The sequence below is a fragment of the Neoarius graeffei genome, chromosome 11 (assembly GCF_027579695.1).
Source record: "Neoarius graeffei isolate fNeoGra1 chromosome 11, fNeoGra1.pri, whole genome shotgun sequence".
Classification (NCBI taxonomy): domain Eukaryota; kingdom Metazoa; phylum Chordata; class Actinopteri; order Siluriformes; family Ariidae; genus Neoarius; species Neoarius graeffei.
The window spans coordinates 31,135,014-31,157,098 of NC_083579.1; the positions used below are offsets into that span (position 1 = coordinate 31,135,014).

The 22,085-nt window shown below is 41.5% G+C and overlaps 1 protein-coding gene across 3 annotated transcripts; it reads left to right on the top strand.

Annotated features, from left to right (window-relative positions):
* Nucleotides 1-3,101: 3,101 nt before the first annotated feature.
* Nucleotides 3,102-22,085, top strand: hhipl1 (HHIP-like 1). 3 transcript variants are annotated; one of them, XM_060933712.1, is made up of 9 exons: nucleotides 3,102-3,628; nucleotides 6,111-6,757; nucleotides 8,804-8,947; nucleotides 10,361-10,689; nucleotides 10,792-10,918; nucleotides 14,577-14,722; nucleotides 19,748-19,829; nucleotides 20,386-20,468; nucleotides 21,264-22,085. In XM_060933712.1, the coding sequence occupies exons 1-9, from the start codon at nucleotides 3,281-3,283 to the stop codon at nucleotides 21,836-21,838; spliced, it is 2,481 nt and encodes an 826-aa protein (XP_060789695.1). In that variant the 5' UTR covers nucleotides 3,102-3,280; the 3' UTR covers nucleotides 21,839-22,085. The 3 variants fall into 3 exon arrangements, with proteins under 3 accessions (XP_060789695.1, XP_060789696.1, XP_060789697.1); XM_060933714.1 differs by lacking the exon at nucleotides 3,102-3,628 and adding an exon at nucleotides 5,717-5,747; XM_060933713.1 differs by lacking the exon at nucleotides 14,577-14,722 and having other exon boundaries at nucleotides 10,792-10,914.

Here is a 22,085-nt window from a genome sequence, read left to right on the forward strand (position 1 = left end):
CATATGGGTCTAGGGAAGGTCTGGGACAGGTTGCGCAGAGTGAGGCTTGATTGCAAAAGAGTGAAGCTAGATCGCACGGATCGAGTGAGTGTCGAGGACGAGCCAAGCAGCACAACCATGCGCGCAATCAGTTCTCACTTGAGAAGACTGAGCATCGCTCATCCCCGTTCTAGCCTCGATTGTCTCTCGACCAATGCATCCTTTCCTTGACCTTGTTCACTCTTTCGACGCTCTCTGTGCGACTTTAGGTTGAGGCTCAGTTTTTTGATATGTCAAAAAACCGAGCTATGATCTCTTTGTCGGGGAGACCATTCCTTGACCACATGCAACCACGGAAGACCAAGGCGTGACCAACCCTCGGTCAACTGTTGACTGCGTATGACCTGCGGCAACCAAGCCATGCTCTGAGATCGCAGCTCGGGCTTCTGGGAAGATTTCTCGGTGAAATGACCCCCTATGTTCATTGCTCTGTTGATAGTGGGGCTTGCTGAGCGATGAACTAGCTAGTGTTAACCCTCTCTCATGTTATTTGCCCTGTTGATAGTGGGCGGGGCTTGCTGAGCGATGAACTAGCTAGTGTTAACCCTCTCTCATGTTATTTGCCCTGTTGATAGTGGGCAGGGCTTGCTGAGCAATGAACTAGCTAGTGTTAACCCTCTCTCATGTTATTTGCCCTGTTGATAGTGGGCAGGGCTTGCTGAGCAATGCACAAGCTTTTTATCTGTAGCCTGTTAACTAAACTGGGGCAATCGAGCAGGAACGTTAGTCCAACACAGTAGCAGAGACGCTTTCATATAAAGGCAGCAACAGCCACCGTCACATGGTGCAATTGGAGTCTTGTTCTCGGACTCAACTCAGACTAGAAATTTTCTTTAATGATTTGGACTTGACTCAGACTTGAACACTGGGACCTCGAGACTGGACTCAGACTTGAGGTTTAGTGACTCGACTACAACACTGATTCTACCTATCTCTATTTTACTCTCCACTGTTATACTTTGTGCAATTCTACTATGCTCAAGTCTATTCTATTCCACCCAAATTTATTCTGATCTGTTCTAATTTATGCTATTCTACTCTGTTCTACTCTACCCAACTCTCCTCTGTACTACTTCATGCTATTCTACTCTATCCAAATCCATTCTCCTCTGTTCTAATTTAAACTATTCTACTCTCATCTCATCTCATCTCATCTCATCTCATCTCATCTCATCTCATCTCATTATCTCTAGCCGCTTTATCCTTCTACAGGGTCGCAGGCAAGCTGGAGCCTATTCCAGCTGACTACGGGCGAAAGGCGGGGTACACCCTGGACAAGTCGCCAGGTCATCACAGGGCTGACACATAGACACAGACAACCATTCACACTCACATTCACACCTACGCTCAATTTAGAGTCACCAGTTAACCTAACCTGCATGTCTTTGGACTGTGGGGGAAACCGGAGCACCCGGAGGAAACCCACACGGACACGGGGAGAACATGCAAACTCCACACAGAAAGGCCCTCGCCGGCCACAGGGCTCGAACCCGGACCTTCTTGCTGTGAGGTGACAGCGCTAACCACTATACCACCGTGCCGCCCCTATTCTACTCTATTCTACCCAACTTTATTCTACTCTCCTCTGTCCTGCTTTATGCTATTCTACTCTCTTCAAGTCTATTCTATTCTCCCCAAATCTATTTTATTCTCTTATGTTCCAACTCATGCTATTCTACTCTACTGAATTCTGTGCAACTCCATTCTACTATTCTACTGTACACTGGTCTTTATGCTATTCTGCTCTACACTATTCTATCTTACTCAATTCTCTACTCTCCTCTGTTTCACTTCCCTCTACTCAATTCCAATCCATTCTATTCAAGTCTATTATCTCATCTCATTATCTCTAGCCGCTTTATCCTGTTCTACACCCTGGACAAGTCGCCAGGTCATCACAGGGCTGACACATAGACACAGACAACCATTCACACTCACACCGACGGTCAATTTACAGTCACCAGTTGGGGACTCTGTGGGGGAAACCGGAGCACCCGGAGGAAACCCATGCAGGCACAGGGAGAACATGCAAACTCTGCACAGAAAGGCCCTCGCTGGCCACGGGGCTCGAACCCGGACCTTCTTGCTGTGAGGTGACAGCGCTAACCATTACACCACCGTGCCGTCCTCTCCTCTGTTCTATTTTATGCTATTTTACTCTGATCTACTCTAGTCTACTCTATAATGTTCCACTTAGCTCTCCTCTGTTCTCTTCTACACTCCTCTGTTCGTTTATTCCAGTCTACTTGGTTTTACTCAACTGTATTCTACTCTCCTCTCTTCTTGTTTATTCTAGAATACTCTATTGTACTCAACTCTATTCTTCTCTCCTCTGTTGTACTGTAATCTAGTCTACTCTAGTCTGTCCAATCTAATCTAGTCGACCCTATTCTCCTCTTATTATCGTCTACACAATTCAATCTACTAAGTTTTCTACCTACAGTGGTGCTTGAAAGTTTGTGAACCCTTTAGAATTTTCTATATTTCTGCATAAATATGACCTAAAACATCATCAGATTTTCACAAGTCGCTTTTACTGTGACTTATGTTCACAAACTTTCAAGCACCACTGTGTTTTCTATTCTGATAAAACTCGATTCTATTGTAGTGTACTCTATCCTACTCCACTTTGTTATTCTATTGTATTCTATCGTGTCCTATTCAACTGTCCTGTTGTACTTTATTGCTCATCTCATTATCTCTAGCCGCTTTATCCTGTTCTACAGGGTCGCAGTTTATTCAGTACTACTCTAATGTAGTTTGTCCTACTGTATTTTATATTGTAGTACTTTAAGGTGTGTGATGCCATGACCAAAGACTTCTTTTTCTGTCAGAAATAAATTCTATTCTGAGTGTCCATAAATCCTTCTTTCTTCATGCAACCCGCTTTGATATGCAAATGATCATGACGAAACAATGAATATGCAAATGAACAAGCCAGCTGCAACAGCTGGATGACCTTCTGAAGAATCCATGAGTGACATTTCCTTGAACAGACCTGGGAACAGTGCAGGAGCTCGAGGAGAGAGTGGAGAGTGGGGAAGAAAACGCATACCCTTTGCAGGAAGTGTGTTCATTTCCCCCGAAATGGTGGAAGAGTGAAGTGTAAAAATAGCAAAGATACACAAAGCCAGATCAGTGACAAGACAAACTTTGTGTGGACTTGTGCGGTTCAGCCTGTTCAAAGTCCAGTGAGGACACAGAGCGCAAGGAGACGCTTACATAACTCCTGTATGCATGCATGCATGTGGATCTCTTTCTCTCTCTCTCTCTGTGTGTGTGTGTGTGTGTGTGTGTGTGTGAAGTTCAGGCTGTGATCAGAGGAAACACAATGTGCCGTGTGGTGTTGCTGTATTTGTTGGGGTTACTGTGTTGGGCACCTGTGTGCTCTCACCCCCAGTGTTTGGACTTCAAGCCGCCGTTTGAGCCGCTGCAGGAGCTGCAGTTCTGCACCATGTACAAACACTTTGGCTGCTGTGACTTCAGTAGAGACCAGGAGCTCATGAAGAAGTTCTACCACATCATGGACAACTTCGACTACTACGGATATACGAACTGTGCCGGGTATGTGCAAGACCTCTTGTGTCAGGTCAGTAGACATCTCTCTCTCTCTCTCACTCTCTCTGTCTCTCTCTCTCTCTCTCTCACACACACACACACACACACACACACCTACTCAGATATTATCAAACAGAGGCAAAAACATCATATTTATCCTTTTGAGCTATAATTTTCATTAAAATCTAATCCAGTTACACCATACACATGGTATTTTCAAAGTAAGGTTTAAGGAAATAAGACATTATTATCCATTCAGGAACCTATCCCAGCTGACTATGGGCGAGAGGCGGGGCACACCCTGGACAAGTCGCCAGGTCATTGCAGGGCTGACACATAGACAACCATACACACCTACAGTCAATTTAGAGCCACCACTTAGCCTAACCTGCATGCGTTTGGGGGAAACCCACGCAGAAACAGGGAGAACATGCGAACTCCACACAGAAAGGCCCTCGTCGGCCACTGGGCTCGAACCCAGGACCTTCTTGCTGTGAGGCAACAGTGCTAACCACTACACCACTGTGCCGCCCCCTTAAGACATTATTATTATTATCTCCACTAACCTTGTTGGAGGAGCTTGTTTTCACCTCCATTTGTTTGTTTTGTTTGTTTGTTTATCTGTCTGTTCAATGTAACTCAAAAAGTAGTGAACAGATTTGGATACAATTTGGTGGAAAGGTGAGCCATGGGCCAAGGAATAACTGATTAGAATTTGATTCAAATCCAGATATGTATATGGATCCAGGACTTGTTTGTTTGTTCTCAACAGAATTTAAAAAGTAACAAACGGTTTTGGATGAAATTTGGTGGAAAGGTGGGCCATGGGCCAAGGAACAATTGATTAGATTTTGATTCAAACCCAGATATGTATGCAGAGCCAGGATTTGTTTGTTTGTTCCCAATGTAACTCAAAAAGTACTGAACGGATTTGGATGAAATTTGGTGTACAGCTTTAGTATTATCATAGGTTCAAGTGATTTGATATTTTTTTGATATTGATAATGTGTGGCTTGATGGAGGTATGCAGTCTACCGTGTGCCCTTCTAGTTGTTGTTGTTGTTGTTAAAAACTACTTGTTTTAATTAATTCAACTCAATTGTAGTTACCACCATTTTCATTAAAAATATGAGCCAATTGCTCAGCAATAAAGATCACTGAGAATCGTCCCCTGAAGGATACCTTAAAGATTTCACCTCCCCAGAAAGGCTTTAAACTTTAGTGCATAATCACATGAATGGTGTAGATTTGAACCTAAAAACTACTGCTGTAATCATAAAGACTAGCCTGTGACTTCATCCCAGGATTCACAATCTGCACACACTGAACATCCTTTCAGCACACTTGAAAGGATGTGTGTCTTCAATCATTTGTAATTGGTTTATAATCCCACTATCCGGTGTCACCCAGAAGAGGAATTTGATTCTGGTTCTTCTCAGGAACCAGAGGGAGTTTTTCCTCACCACTGCCACCTCTGGTTTGTTCATTAGGGATCTAAAACTACAAAACTCTTTGAACTGAGTTCTTCATTTTGTACCTCAAGGGAATCCTTGGAATTTCTTCCCTCTAAAAACCGAAGGGTTCCCTGTAGAAATCTAGAACTGTTCACAACCCGAAGAACCCGTAAGAAAACCTTAAATGCATCATGACCTTGTTATGTACATGATATTTGTCATTGTTGTCATGATTTTAAAATAACACTGTCTGAACTAATAATAAACCCACAACCACTGGCTAAATCTCACTGATCCTTGATGGTCTCTGAACCATATTTTGAGAGGACGTCATGGACCTAGATGACTCATTTCCAGCAGTGAATTTTGTCTCGATGTCCCTTTAAGTAGAGATGAGTAAAGGGAAAAATTGTTTCATTTTCGAAGCAGTCCCGTGTTATTCTGTCTGTCATAATGTGTTCCACTCATGTATTTTGCCTTCCAAGCTGTCACTTTATGACAAACCCAAAACAGTGAGCATTCACAGGGTCTCCTTTGGGATTATCTTATCTCTGCTTGAGCAGAAAAAACAAAATAATTACCATGGCACGTCTCTGCTCCGGCTCCAGCTGGGTTTGCACTATATGATCTTTGGCCTGATTTGTCACATACAAAAATCATGCACTGTATAAGGAATTATTTGGTTGAGATCAGCAGGTATTATAACACAAAGTTATCTCTGATTTAGTGCTGTTGGGAGCAAAGAGACCCAATTACAGCAATTACACCATTTATATGAGAAGAGAAATGTTATTTACGTGTTTAGCTGAGTGGTGATGTAAGCACACTGTAGTCATTTTCTTTAAATGCAAGTCTACCCTTTAAGGATCTTCATCATATATAATCTGAACATGTGTTAATGTTAAAGATTTCAGCTAGGGTTTTATCAGGATCATCTTGTACACTGCTGTAGTCAAACAGTCAAAACGTGTGGAATACCACATCATTTGTATTCATGCAGAACAAATATGCCCCAATTCCCTGAGCTTCCTACTCATTCTTCCTGTTTTCCTACATCAGGAATGTTCACCATATGCTGCTCATCTTTTTGATACTGAAGATCCCAGTACACCCATGAGATCCATTCCAGGACTCTGTTCAGACTACTGCTCCATCTTCTACTCGAAATGTAGAGCTACCATCCCTTTGCTATCAGATGACCCACGTCTGTCAGAACTACAACACGACCCTATCAGACTCTGTCAGTATCTGGAGCTGGAGGATACAGACTACTGCTTCCCTCACGTCCTGAGCAATGAAGCCTTAAACAAAAACCTGGGACGCGTCACTGAGGATACAGATGGCTGCCTCCAGCTGTGCTTGGAGGAAGTAGCTAACGGACTTAAGAACCCTTTAGCTATGGTGCACGCCAATGACGGTACCCACAGGTTCTTTATCGCTGAGCAAGTCGGCCTGGTTTGGGTGTATCTTCCAGATAAGTCAAAGTTGGAAAAGCCGTTTCTGAATATCACTAAGACTGTGTTGACGTCTCCGTGGGAAGGCGATGAACGGGGATTCCTGGGTCTCGCTTTCCATCCCAGGTTTAAGTACAATGGAAAACTGTATGTTTACTACTCCATAGAGGTGGGCTTTGACGAGAGGATCCGAATCAGCGAGTTTCGTATCTCTGCTGCAGATATGAATGTTGTTGATCATACTTCTGAAAGGTAAGATCTTCTGTTGAATCATGCACATACCTTCAGAGTTATTTAGTTCCTGTTATGTAAAGGACATATCTGATTTCATCGGTAAAGATTTTTCTATGCATCGAAAGCCACGAAACCAAAGGAAATCAGACTTTTTCCAATTAGACTCAAGCCAGACCAGTATGACCTGTCAAATCAGACCACATGCATTTTTATTATTCTCAGTGTGTGAAACTTATTCATGTCACAATTTGTGACTAGAACAACTACATGGGTTAACGTGTCCACATGAGCATTAAAGGTGCAATAGCCAATTTTCCTTATTCCTTACAACCCCAATTCCAAAAAAGTTGGGACGCTGTGTAAACTGTAAATAAAAACAGAATACGATAATTTGCAAATCATGGAAACCCGATATTTCATTGAAAATAGTACAAAGACAACATACCAAATGTTGAAACTGAGAAATTGTATTGTTTTTTGAAAAATATATGCTCATTTTGAATTTGATATCAACAACATGTTTCAAAAAAGTTGGGAGAGGGGCATGTTTACCGCTGTGTTGCATCACCTCTACTTTTAACAGCACTTTGTAAACGTTTGGGAACTGAGGAGACCAATTGCTGTAGTTTTGAAAGAGAAATGTTGTCCCATTCTTGCCTGACATACAATTTCAGTTGCTCAACAGTTTGGGGTCTCCTTTGTCGTATTTTGCACTTCATAATGCGCCAAATGTTTTAAATGGGAGACAGGTCAGGAGTGCAGGCAGGCCAGTTTAGCACCCGGACTCTTTTACTACAGAGCCATGCAGTTTTAATAATTATGTGCACAAAGTGGTTTGTCTTGCTGAGAGAAGGAAGGCATTCCCTGAAAAAGATTTTGTCTGGATGGCAGCATATTGTTCTGAAATGTGTATATATCATCCAGCATTAATGAGATGTACAAGCTAGCCATGTCATGTGCACTAATGCACCCTCGTACCATCACAGATACTGGCTTTTGAACTGTGCACTGATTACAAGCCGGATGGTCCCTCTCCTCTTTAGCCTGGAGGACATGGTGTCCATGATTTCTAATCTGGAAGATACAATGTGTAGAACATGTAAAAAATAGATTTAGCTATGGTCTGAGCAAAAGAAGTTTGTTAAGTCTGTGTAAAAGCTTGTTTGGAAAGCTGACCTCCAGCCCGGAATGCTTGTTTGGATTTGGATGCATCTCATGTCAGCTATTTTATAGGCAATCTGCTCTACAGGCCACCTAAGATCCTGGGGATGGAGATTCATGAACATGACTGGGAATGGGAGAGTGGTCTCAAGAAGTAAACAAAAATCATCAAATGTCAAACCTACTTCACCGTTACAGACTTAGTCTTAAAACAGGATGGGGAGTGGTGTTACGGGAAAATAATCAACAGTGGGGTTGTATGATTGCTAATTAGAGTTACTTTTACCACAAGTAGTTTTATTTTCCAGGAAAAGCACATCCCGATGAGTTTCATTCCTCTTTTATCACAGCATTGTGGCAACAATTATACCTAATGTTGTGGAACATCCACAAAACAAGTTAGTTCCTGTTTTCACTTGTGTTGTAGCAGCGATAAACAGTTGTTCCCTCACCAGCCTTTCTTTTCTCTCTCTCTCTCTCTCTCTCTCTCTCTCTCTCTCTCTCTCAGTTAATAAAAAAAATATAGCTAGCCATGTTACCAAGAACCTGCAAAATATAAACTCCTCTATCACAAGGAATTTAAATTGATTACAGAAAACTTCACCATATCAATGACTGCCTACATTTTTAAATCTGGTTATGTAGAGCGTCCAAGCCATTGTGTGCACGCCCATTTGTTACTATAGAAAAAAAAAATATTCAAAACACGATACTATCAAAGTTGCTGTTATTTTATGAATACAGAATTGAACAGTAGTGTGCTTGAAAATATTTTTAGCACATGAATATTTGAATGAGTTGCTTTTCCATGATCATGTAGTGTGTTTACTTGTACAATAATTGTTTTTGGGAGTTCCCAAACATGTCATACACCTCACTGACCATTCTTTTTTTTTTTTCCAGAGTTATATTAGAGATTGATGAACCTGCTTCGAATCACAATGGAGGCCAGGTGCTCTTTGCTGATGATGGCTACTTGTACATCTTCACTGGTGATGGTGGCATGGCTGGAGACCCTTTTGGAAAATTTGGGAATGCTCAGAACAAGTAAATCTGGATAATAAGTTGTTCTTACTAAGTTGTTTATGTTACAGGTCAGAATTGTAGGTCAGGTGGAATTTTTCAACCTAGGTTAGAATTTTTAACCCAGTTCATAATTTGCTATGTGTATTAGGGAGACTTAGTATATCTCGGGTTAGGTTTAGGGTTAGGATTTGGGAAGACTTTGTATTTTAAACTACTTGATGATGTAATAAGACTGGACTCATTAATAACTTAAAAATTTATATATATATATATATATATATATATATATATATATATATATGGGCGGCACGGTGGTGTAGTGGTTAGCGCTGTCGCCTCACAGCAAGAAGGTCCGGGTTCGAGCCCCGTGGCCGGCGAGGGCCTTTCTGTGCGGAGTTTGCATGTTCTCCCCGTGTCCGCGTGGGTTTCCTCCGGGTGCTCCGGTTTCCCCCACAGTCCAAAGACATGCAGGTTAGGTTAACTGGTGACTCTAAATTGACCGTAGGTGTGAATGTGAGTGTGAATGGTTGTCTGTGTCTATGTGTCAGCCCTGTGATGACCTGGCGACTTGTCCAGGGTGTACCCCGCCTTTCGCCCGTAGTCAGCTGGGATAGGCTCCAGCTTGCCTGCGACCCTGTAGAACAGGATAAAGCGGCTACAGATGGATGGATGGATGGGTGGATGAAATAGTAGGTAGGTGTAGGCAGAGAGGAAGTGGATGGAAGAAAGAGAAACAAAAGAAGTGATGGAAAATCCCTTCTAAGAATCTTAGATAATCCAAAATTTTACCTAGGTTGGAAATTATGAGCTGGGTTAAAAATTTTAACCCAGGAACATTTACATCACTCAAATGGGTAATTTTTTTTTACAAGCAAAGAAGACAAAAGAATGTCTAATCTGTAAATCTTTTTCTTTCTGATATCATTCTTTCACTTATTTTCACTTAGCAGTAGCTATTTAAAATCTTGCCTTTGTTTATTTTTTGATTCCTTACAACTAAAAAAAAAAATCCTTTCTAGTTCCTGACCAACACTGTTATGATTGTTGCTAATGGTTACATCTCGTACAGTGTTATCTCTTTCTGTTCACATCATTGTAACCTATAAATTATTACCTTCTGTATAAATCCTTAACAAATACGGGCTAGTCAAAACTATCATTTAAGCTTGTTGTCATGGTTACACTGTATGATTTAAGACAGTGATTGCATTTTTGACCGAATTTGTTGCAGTCGTGGAAATCACAATGCACTATTATTAAACGTATTATAAATAATTGATATCAAGTCCACAATAAAATAAAAATAAGGGAACAACTTTCATAATAATTTTACTAAAAATGACTATATTGAGTGTACAGTTCAGGAGTAAAAAGCTCCATGGCTTGAATGGAGGTCAAACCTGACCTGATCCTATGTCTGATGTTTATTTCTAGGTCTGCTCTGCTGGGTAAGGTCCTCCGCATTGACGTGGACCATAACCAGAAAGGGCCGCTGTACAGAATCCCTCCCGACAACCCATTTGTGCATGAGCATGACGCTCGTCCAGAGGTGTTCGCCTATGGTGTGAGGAACATGTGGAGGTGCTCTGTGGACAGAGGCGACCCTCTTACCAAGGAAGGCAAAGGACGCATCTTCTGCGGGGACGTTGGCCAGAATAAATATGAGGAGGTAGATCTGGTGGAGAAAGGCAGGAACTATGGGTGGAGAGCAAAAGAAGGCTTCTCTTGTTATGATAAGAAACTATGTGCCAACAGCTCTTTAGGTGGGCTTCCTGTGAAAAGACTGTTAGATCTGAAACATTCTTGCTCTGTTATGTTACCGAGATTGTTACAATGCCATTTCCTTTCTTTCTTTCTTTTTTCAGATGATGTTCTTCCGATTTATGCATATCCTCATAAGATGGGGAAATCAGTAACAGGAGGATATGTCTACCGAGGCTGTGAATACCCCAATCTAAATGGAATGTACATATTTGGAGACTTTATGAGTGGGTACGAGTTAAAAAAGTATTTTACGATACACGGGTGATTCAAAGACGTGTGCAAAGTAAACAGAAAATCATTCATATACAGTATGCGTAAATACTACTCATAAATATTACTTAGTATGACTATTAGTTTATTAACTGACTAATTCTGTCCTTCGATAATAACTATAGATTAAACGCCAATCTGTAAAATTGTCATTCAGCATAAGTCACAGTAAAAGTACAAATTAAAGCTCAGGTAGGTAATTTTTTAAAAACATTTTTTGTTATATTTCTTGAAACTCTTTACAGTGGTGCTTGAAAGTTTGTGAACCCTTTAGAATTTTCTATATTTCTGCATAAATATGACCTAAAACATCATCAGATTTTCACACAAGTCCTAAAAGTAGATAAAGAGAACCCAGTTAAACAAATGAGACAAAAATATTATACTTGTTCATTTATTTATTGAGGAAAATGATCCAATATTACATATCTGTGAGTGGCAAAAGTATGTGAACCTTTGCTTTCAGTATCTGGTGTGACCCCCTTGTGCAGCAATAACTGAAACTAAACGTTTGCGGTAACTGTTGATCAGTCCTGCACACCGGCTTGGAGGAATTTTAGCCCGTTCCTCCATACAGAACAGCTTCAACTCTGGGATGTTGGTGGGTTTCCTCACATGAACTGCTCGCTTCAGGTCCTTCCACAACATTTCGATTGGATTAAGGTCAGGACTTTGACTTGGCCATTCCAAAACATTAACTTTATTCTTCTTTAACCATTCTTTGGTAGAACGACTTGTGTGCTTAGGGTCGTTGTCTTGCTGCATGACCCACCTTCTCTTGAGATTCAGTTCATGGACAGATGTCCTGACATTTTCCTTTAGAATTCACTGGTATAATTCAGAATTCATTTTTCCATCAATGATGGCAAGCCGTCCTGGCCCAGATGCAGCAAAACAGGCCCAAACCATGATGCTACCACCACCTTGTTTCACAGATGGGATAAGGTTCTTATGCTGGAATGCAGTGTTTTCCTTTCTCCAAACATAACGCTTCTCATTTAAACCAAAAAGTTCTATTTTGGTCTCATCCGTCCACAAAACATTTTTCCAGTAGCCTTCTGGCTTGTCCACGTGATCTTTAGCAAACTGCAGATGAGCAGCAATGTTCTTTTTGGAGAGCAGTGGCTTTCTCCTTGCAACCCTACCATGCACACCATTGTTGTTCAGTGTTCTCCTGATGGTGGACTCATGAACATTAGCCAATGTGAGAGAGGCCTTCAGTTGCTTAGAAGTTACCCTGGGGTCCTTTGTGACCTCGCTGACTATTACACACCTTGTTCTTGGAGTGATCTTTGTTGGTTGACCACTCCTGGGGAGGGTCACAATGATCTTGAATTTCCTCCATTTGTACACAATCTGTCTGACTGTGGATTGGTGGAGACCAAACTCTTTAGAGACAGTTTTATAACCTTTTCCAGCCTGATGAGCATCAACAATGCTTTTTCTGAGGTCCTCAGAAATCTCCTTTGTTCATGCCATGATACACTTCCACAAACATGTGTTGTGAAGATCAGACTTTGATAGATCCCTGTTCTTTAAATAAAACAGGGTGCCCACTCACACCTGATTGTCATCCCATTGATTGAAAACACCTGACTCTAATTTCACCTTCAAATTAACTGCTAATCCTAGAGGTTCACATACTTTTACCACTCACAGATATGTAATATTGGATCATTTTCCTCAATAAATAAATGACCAAGTATAATATTTTTGTCTAATTTGTTTAACTGGGTTCTCTTTACCTACTTTTAGGACTTGTGTGAAAATCTGATGATGTTTTAGGTCATATTTATGCAGAAATATAGAAAATTCTAAAGGGTTCACAAACTTTCAAGCACCACTGTGTACCCTAACAGCAATGAGTAAATCAAATGCTCTGACAATTAAAAAAAAAAAAAATCCATCATCTGTGGCAGTCACATTGCTGTAAAACGCCCGTCCAATCATTTCATTTGGTCCAAATGAAATGATTGGATGACCTACCTGCCTACTCACCAACCTTCCCCTGCACTCATTGCACATGACCGGAGTCTTCCCCAAGGCAAGGCAGACATATTGCAAACAATAGCCATGTTCGTTGTTTACATTCATTATGATAATGTTCAATGTTTTCTTACATGTGAATGAAACATAAGGGAGTTGGATATGATGACGATATACGACACTCCTCCCCCAAAATGCTCTCTCTCTTGTGAATTCATCCTCCAACAGTAGTCAGGCAGTGCGCATTCATGTGTTTTGGAGGCAGGGCTGAAGGGAAGGAGTGGGATTTTTCTGGTGGATACGTTCAAAGTCTAGCTTATGCTTGCTAGTTTCTCCAAAATTACCTACACTAGTTTTAATCAAATTAATAATAATAATAATAATAATAATAATAATAATAATAAATTAAATTAAATTAAATTAAATTAAATTAAAGGGTTTTTGCCTTTGACCCATAATACTGGAGCAAAATTTTGCATGCCCTAAGGACAAAAATAAATAGATAAATGAGTGTCATAGAAAAATTATTTAAGATCATTTTCTGTTGGTTCTTTTCAGTTTATTTTTCTGTATAGGGGCTCCTGAATGGCACAACAGAAAAACGTTCACAGGGACCTCACACATTTATTCCCCAGCAATAAGAGTCCCAAAAAACCCCCCCAAAAATTCCAAAAAATAATTTATTTTTTGTTCTTAAAAAAGTCATCAAAAAGAAAATTTATTGAATATTCTTATACCTTTTGTTGGTTCTTTTTAAAAAAATATAAATTACGTATTTTTCTGTTTTTCCTTTATGTCTTGGATTGTTATCATAAAATACACTCACCAGCCACTTTAATAGGAACTTGTTGTTGATTCTAAGATTCCTGTTCTTGGCTGCAGGACTGGAATCCAATGTGTTCTTCTGTCTGCTGTTGCATGCTGAGATGCTTTTCTGCTCACCACGGTTGTAAAGAGTGATTATATGAGTTACTATATCTATACTTCCTGGTAGCTCGAACCAATCTGTCCATTTTCCTCTGACCTCTCTTATCAACAAGGCGTTTGTTTCCACCCACAGAACTGTCGCTCACTCACTCAGTGTTTTTTGTTTTCCGCACCATTCTGTGTAAACTCTAGAGACTGTTGTGTGTGAAAACCGCAGGAGATCAGCAGTTTCTGAAATACTCAAACCAGCCCATCTGGCTCAAACCAACACCCATGCCACAGTGAAAGAAAGTCACACTTTGAGATCACAATTTTTCCCATTCTGATGTTTGAAGTGAAAATTAACTGAAGCTCTTGATTTGTGTCTGCACAATTTTATGTATTGTGCTGCTGTCAAAGGATTGGCTGATTAGATACCTGCACAAAGCAGCAGGTGGATGGGTGTTCCTAATAAAGTTGCCGGTGAGTGTAGATATGCATTTTTCCTTTTTCACCCAGAAATCATGGGGTATGCACTCTTAATAACATAACTTGTAATAACGTATGTGCATGATGTAAGTAGATATTACTCAAATGGTCAACTTGTTGACATGTTCTTTGTGTCATTGTTCTCAAAAGTATAACCTTGAACATAAATAAGTTTATTATAAACACACAGCTGAAGGTTCATGACCAAAATCAGTTAAGTGTGTGTTTCTTGTAGACGCTTGATGAGTCTAAAGGAGAACCGTAACACACGCCGTTGGGACTACAGTGAGATCTGCATGGGTTTGGGCCAGACCTGTGCTTTTCCAGGCCTCATTAACAATTACTATCAGTATGTCATTTCTTTTGGTGAGGATGAAGCAGGTAGGAATCCAAAATAATCTGCACAGCTCTTCCAATCTGCTACCATTTGACATGATAGCTTTACATGGTTTTACATAGACAGTAGTGCATTTGCATCACTTTGCATCACTTAGAGTACTGTATGAAAGTCAGACACCACTTTTTTTTTTTAGTCAAATGTCCATTCAGTACTTCTCATCTCATCTCATTATCTCTAGCCGCTTTATCCTGTCCTACAGGGTCGCAGGCAAGCTGGAGCCTATCCCAGCTGACTACGGGCGAAAGGCGGGGTACACCCTGGACAAGTCGCCAGGTCATCACAGGGCTGACACATAGACACAGACAACCATTCACACTCACATTCACACCTACGCTCAATTTAGAGTCACCAGTTAACCTAACCTGCATGTCTTTGGACTGTGGGGGAAACCGGAGCACCCGGAGGAAACCCACGCGGACACGGGGAGAACATGCAAACTCCACACAGAAAGGCCACGGGGCTCGAACCCGGACCTTCTTGCTGTGAGGCGACAGTGCTAACCACTACACCACCGTACCGCCCACATTCAGTACTTATTATTATTAATTATTTGGTGGCAAGAAACTAAAGATGGGAAAATTACGGCACTTTAATTCCATTTTCATTTTCAGTCAAACAGCCATGCAGTACTTATTTATGCAAGTCAAAATTAAAGTTACAAGGAAAATATAAAAATTTCATACTGGTTTTACTGTTGAAAACATTTGTGTGATTTATGAACAAGAAAAATAGTAAACAATTATGCAAATTAGGTCAAACACTAAGTGGGTGGGGCTAAATGGTTATTGAAGATTTTTTGTTTGGGATGCGGCAGCACGGTGGTATAGTGGTTAGCACTGTCGCCTCACAGCAAGAAGGTCCTGGGTTCGAGCCCAGCGGCCGCCGAGGGCCTTTCTGTGTGGAGTTTGCATGTTCTCCCCGTGTCCGCGTGGGTTTCCTCTGGGTGCTCCGGTTTCCCGCACAGTCCAAAGACATGCAGGTTAGGTTAACTGGTGACTCTAAATTGACCGTAGGTGTGAATGTGAGTGTGCATGGTTGTCTGTGTCTATGTGTCAGCCCTGCAATGACCTGGCGACTTGTCCAGGGTGTACCCCGCCTCTCACCCATAGTCAGCTGGGATAGGCTCCAGCTTGCCTGTGACCCTGTAGAATAGGATAAGCGGTTACAGATGATGGATGTTTGAGATGTGTCTGACTAGTGCAGGCCGTACACTTATGCCCTGTGTCCGAAAACACTCACTCATTCACTACTCCCTACTCACTATCTAGGGAATAACTATATAGTGAGCTCATTGGTAAAATGAAAAAAAAAAAAAAGCTTTCAGACACTATTCCGTTGTGCTGTTATTTATGTCATTACTGTCGCACAATTAAAACGTGCCAGATCAGTCGGCTGGTGGGGTTTCAAAATAATAAATACATGCCTGTATTTGTTGTGATTAAATCCATATTATACTGAGCGTATTTCCCACATTAATCAATACAAAGTACTTTGTGTCTGCTGCATCTTTCAGTTCTTTTAAATCAAGGCTGAATCCTTTCTTTCTTCTTTGCCGCTGCCTTTTATTAAATCAAATTTGAGGCTTTTGATTAATTCCTCGCTCTGCACTGTAACTTTTATTCATGTATTTTATCTGCCTTATTCTATTTTAGCTTTTTCAATTCTGTGACTATTTTAATTGTACTTGAATGTCCGTTTATAATGTGTTTCTTCCTCCGTCCATTCACCCCGACACACTTTTTTTTCAGTGCAACCACAATGCATGATGGTATATATTGCTTGGTTAGTGACCATTGGTTGTACACTACTTTTCATGATGCATTGTGGGATACTATGAGTGCACTATATAGGGTGTAATAATTCTCACTATATGTTCGGACAGCACTACAAAATGGTGAACTCACTATATAGTCCACTATATAGTGAGTAATGAGTGATTTCGGACACAGGGACAGTCTTTGCTCTCAATACCATTTTAGCAGTGAAGAAGAAGAAGAAGAAGAAGAATCTAAACAAAATCAATATCGTTCCAACACTTTGGACCCCTAATAATGATAGGAAATATATTTAACAGAAACTCACACAGAGGTCTTAAGTAATAAGATTTTATAAGTAATAAGAAGTCATAATTACTGAACACTGAAATTGTTTTAGGGGTGGCACGGTGGTGTAGTGGTTAGCGCTGTTGCCTCACAGCAAGAAGGTCCTGGGTTCGAGCCCCGGGGCCGGCGAGGGCCTTTCTGTGTGGAGTTTGCATGTTCTCCCCGTGTCCGCGTGGGTTTCCTCCGGGTGCTCCGGTTTCCCCCACAGTCCAAAGACATGCAGGTTAGGTTAACTGGTGACTCTAAATTGAGCGTAGGTGTGAATGTGAGTATGAATGGTTGTCTGTGTCTATGTGTCAGCCCTGTGATGACCTGGCGACTTGTCCAGGGTGTACCCCGCCTTTCGCCCGTAGTCAGCTGGGATAGGCTCCAGCTTGCCTGCGACCCTGTAGAAGGATAAAGCGGCTACAGATAATGAGATGAGATGAAATTGTTTTAAATGTTGCTGTAGGGTTCAATGAAATGTGAATGAAACATGCTGAGATAAAAGCAAAACACACATGCCTAAAGAAAAAAACAACAACACAGAACCAGTTCAAAGAGAAAACCAACCTCAAAAATCAATTCAGTCTACATTATCTGGCCAACAGTATGTGGACACCTGAACATCACATCCATATGTCCTTGTTGAACATCTCGTTCCAGATTTATTCCTCCTTTGCTGTTATAATTACCTCCACTCTTCTGGGAAGGCTTTCCACTAGGTTTTGGGGCGTGGCTGTAGGGACTTGAGTTCATTCAGTCACAAGAGCATTAGTGAGGTCAGGCACTGATGTTGGTGAGGAAGCCTGGGGTGCAGTTGGTGTTCCAGTCAATCCCAAAGGTGTTCAGTGGGGTTGAGATCACGACTCTGTGAAGGACACTTGAGCTCTTCCACTCTTCCAAACTTGCATCATGCCTTCATGGGGCTTGCTTTGTGTGCAGGGGCGTGGTCATGCTGGAACAGGTTTGGGCCTCTTAGTACCAATGAAGAGTACAAAGACATTCTATACAATTGTGTGATTCTGATTTTGTGGTAACAGTTTAAGGAAGAACCATATATAGGTGTGATGGTCAGGTGTCCACAGACCTTTGGCCATTGTGACGGAGTGCTCGTCACTACAGTTGAGTATGTGCTCTAACTGCCATTCCAATGAGCCTGGCTCTTTGGTGTTGTGGTCAGGGTGCAGGTTTGGTATCCTGTAGACCTGGGTTCAAAGCAGGATAAGGTGACTGTTCTCTTGCTTTGCTACAGATGGTGTCAGAAGTGGGATGGCTTGCTGGGAGGCCATTAGAGGTGTGCCTTGTGTGTGAGCTGTATGAGGGACCCCCAGTATAGGTGGCCCCTGTGTGAGGGATACCCCAGAGATGGATGAAGCATGAGTGTGTGGAGCACCCTGTTATGGGAGAAGTATGGCTGGGGGATGCGTGAGGGACGCCTGTGTGTGTGAAGCACATGGGTGTGCCTCCCGAAGGTGAGGGCAGTGTGACGGAGTGCCTGTCACTACAGTTGAGTATGTGCCATACCAATGAGCCTGGCTCTTTGGTGTTGTGGTCAGGGTGCAGGTTTGGCATCCTGTAGACCTGGGTTCAAGGTAGGATAAGGTGACTGTTCTCTCACTTCGCTACAGCCATATAGTGTCACACCACCCTGGGACATTACTCCTCCTCACAACAGAAATCACCTTCATCAGAGTATTATCATTGCTCTAATTTGCCACTTGAGCAGCATGGTGGTGTAATGGTTAGCACTGTCTCCTTACAGCAGGAAGGTTCTGGGTTCAAACTCAGTGGAGTTTGCATGTTCTCTCCATGTCTGTGTGGGTTTCCTCCAGTGCTCTGGTTTCCCCCACAGTCCAAAGATATGCATTTAGGTTAACTGGCTAGTCTAAATTGTCCATGGATCAAGCTTGGAGGGGGATGGGCTTTGCGAAGTTTAAATGCTCTAGACACACTAGTGATGGACTGTTAAAATGTCATCAGTGGTGCCCCTATGGCCTTTGCCAGCTATGGGAAGCAGAAGTTTGCCACTTCCTGGTTATTTCTTACTTTTAAAGGATATTAGTCTGGTTTATGCAAGTACACCTTGTGAAGTCTTGCCATTCCAAGCCCATGTTAGTTCTGAGCCTTGTTTGATGCTGAATCCTATTACCATGCTTAGGGCCTTTGTGCACAGGGGCATTGTCATGCTGGAACAGGTTTGGGAACAGGTCTTAGTCCCAGTAAATGGAAATTGTAATGTTGGGCTATGGTCATACTACAGCTTGCGATGCTTTGCGATGGATTATTGATGAAAATGAGACGTTTTGCGCCGATGCTTCCCCGAGCTTCGGGAAGTATTCTCAAACCCATCTGTGAGTATTCACTGCTTAGTTTGCTGACGAAAACATCGCCACCAAATTTCAATGCATACGTTGAAATTTTTCATGACATTTTTGACTACTCACAAGGTGACAACACACCAAAAAGCAACTCACGAAGCTCAGAGAATATTCGCCGTGCATTGCATGATTGGTGGCGATGCTATCAATTTTTCATCGCCAAGTATTCGCCAACCCATCACGAGCTTTAGTTTGACCAGGGCCTTACAGTGTACAAAGAAATCCAAATTTCCACATTTGTAGCAACAGTTTGGGGAAGAACCACATATGGGTGTGATGATCAGATGTCCACAATATTTTTGCCACATAGTGGCATGAAGAATCAAGGCTGGGGCTGATTACTTTATGTAGATTCATGCAACCACTAAAAAAAATTGTAGGAATGATATTGAAATCAAACTAATTATCAATTTTTTAGCTCATGTACAGTGTTCGGCAATATTTGAGGAATTGTTACATTGAATATAACAAACAAACAAACAAACAAATACATTTTAGAACCAGTGCTCTAATGAATGCTACACTTATCTCCATCTCTGATTAGGTGAACTCTACTTCCTGGCTACTGAAGTTCCAAGTGCAACGTCACCCACTGGGGTTGTGTATAAAATCGTCGATCCGTCACGGTAAGGATGTTTCGCCGCTATGCTACATGTAAACCACAACGCAGAATTTGCAGAGTGAGCATGATTTCCTTCTTACTGACATGAAGCATGAAGTTTCTTCCCGGAATTTCACATCTGCTCATAATTATGTTGCACAGATTGCTAAAAACCAAACATGCTTACAAAGAATCTTGAAGTTTTACATTTGGGTCATCGACTTAAATGTACAATGGATTTCTGTCTTCACTTGCCCAAGGCATGAAAAGATCAGCATGTACTTCCTGTCTGTGAAAACTAAAAAAGAAAAAGTGAAAAGCCCGGCTTTGGCAGCCCAGCATTGAGCAGTCATCTAAATCTTACTCTGTCTCTGGCACAGATTAAATCCGCTGGCTGACTTCCACACAGCTGTAGCACTCTTTTGCTCCACTCTTTTCCCCTTTCTTTTACTGTTAGCAGCTTTTTATTCTCCATATTAATTTTAATACTCTTGAACTTCAGTGTTGAAGCCAAGATGAGTAAAAAGAAAAAAAAACATGGCCGATGAACAAATAAAAGAGTGTTGCGTGCTTTATTACAGACGTGCTCCACCTGGAAAATGTCAATACACCCGCCGTCCAGTGCAAGTCAAGAGCAAGCGTGTAACATTCAAGCCAAAGGAAAGTAGGTCTTCTGGCTTGTTCTTAATAATAATGCTCCTAAGTTTCTGTTTAGAACAAGCACACCTTGGCAGTGCTCTCCTTGATTTGGACGATGGTTTCTGAATGTATTATTAGTGTAACTACCGTACGAGATAATAACATTACGCTCACAGAAATAAAGGTACCAGACTGTACTTTTGCTTGTCACTGGAGTGGTACCATTAAGAATGCGTCTTTTATATTTTTAGTGTGTATCTTTCAGCTGCAAATGTGAGCATAGTGTTCTTTTAAAAGCAAAGTACCTGCACTGATTCACCTTTTATCTAAAAATATTTACTGTAAAAATTAATTAAAGGTACAACACATCATGGCCGTGACGAGCTATGAGGACATCAAGGTACATATTTGGTATTTAACAGTTATTCACCTCAGGCTCAATGAATATCGGTGAATAATAATTGAGAGGAAGTTTAGGTTATTATTCACTGTTATTATGTGGCACGAGGTACTTCCAGTAAAATCGTGTGCTCTGTTTGGTCCCTTGGCCAGCAGTATTTTCCCGTAATGCCCGTGGGCGATTACGGACTTTCTTTCCAAGGTGTCGGCTTTCAGTGTTGCAAAAAATAAAAACAAAATTTTGATCTAAAATTGATCTAGAATTTTGATCCTGGTTACGTCCCTCCAACACGTGCTCCTTCCACAGTAAACGTACAAAACTTGCCCACTTGATGGTACCACCCCAGCTTATTTTTGATAGTGTAGCATTATTATATTGTTTCAAAGTTTTATTAAACAATTTTAACACATCTCTCCCAAGCATTAATTGGTGCCGAAATCCCAGCAAAACTATCACCACTCTCAGAAACGGATGAGTTTGAAGCCAAACCAACAGAAACTCCACATGAAATGACGAAAGATTGGATTCAGGAGTTGTTGGACATCCTAAGAATGGAGGAGGAAGGCTTCATGGGTCAGACCACACCATTTCCGACTACTACAACCACCACCACTACCACTCGTAGACCTTCCCGTAAGTGCAGACGGAAAAAATGTAAGAAGTTTGAAAATGGTGCTGTGAGACTGATGGGGGATGAACAAGGCCGGAAAGACCGCGGCAGAGTGGAAATCTATGCCAGCGGGGATTGGGGGACCATCTGCGATGATCTCTGGAACACCCAAAACGCTGCAGTGGTGTGTCGACAGCTAGGGTTCAGGTACGCTCTCAAAGCCACCAGACACGCCGAGTTTGGGGAAGGAACGCATCTGAAGATACTTCTGGATGATGTTCAGTGTGAGGGAACAGAGGCAACCCTTCTGAATTGCCAGCATGCAGGCATAGGCATACACAACTGCGGTCATCACGAGGACGCTGGCGTCATTTGCAGCAATTGAGTACACGTTGAATATTAGCAATCAGGACGGCCTCTGTGTGAATTATAGATGGAGAAAGATGTAAATTATGAAAAAAGTAGCACTTAGGTCTACCTCATAGGCTGAAATAAAGAAAAATGTCACAATAATGCTACGTTAATGAATGTCTAACTGGGCCGGATCATGTTTATTGAAGCAAATACATTTATGCGAATACTTGGATTTTGTACTGTATTTTAAAATAAAGTAATTTTATGAATTAACACAA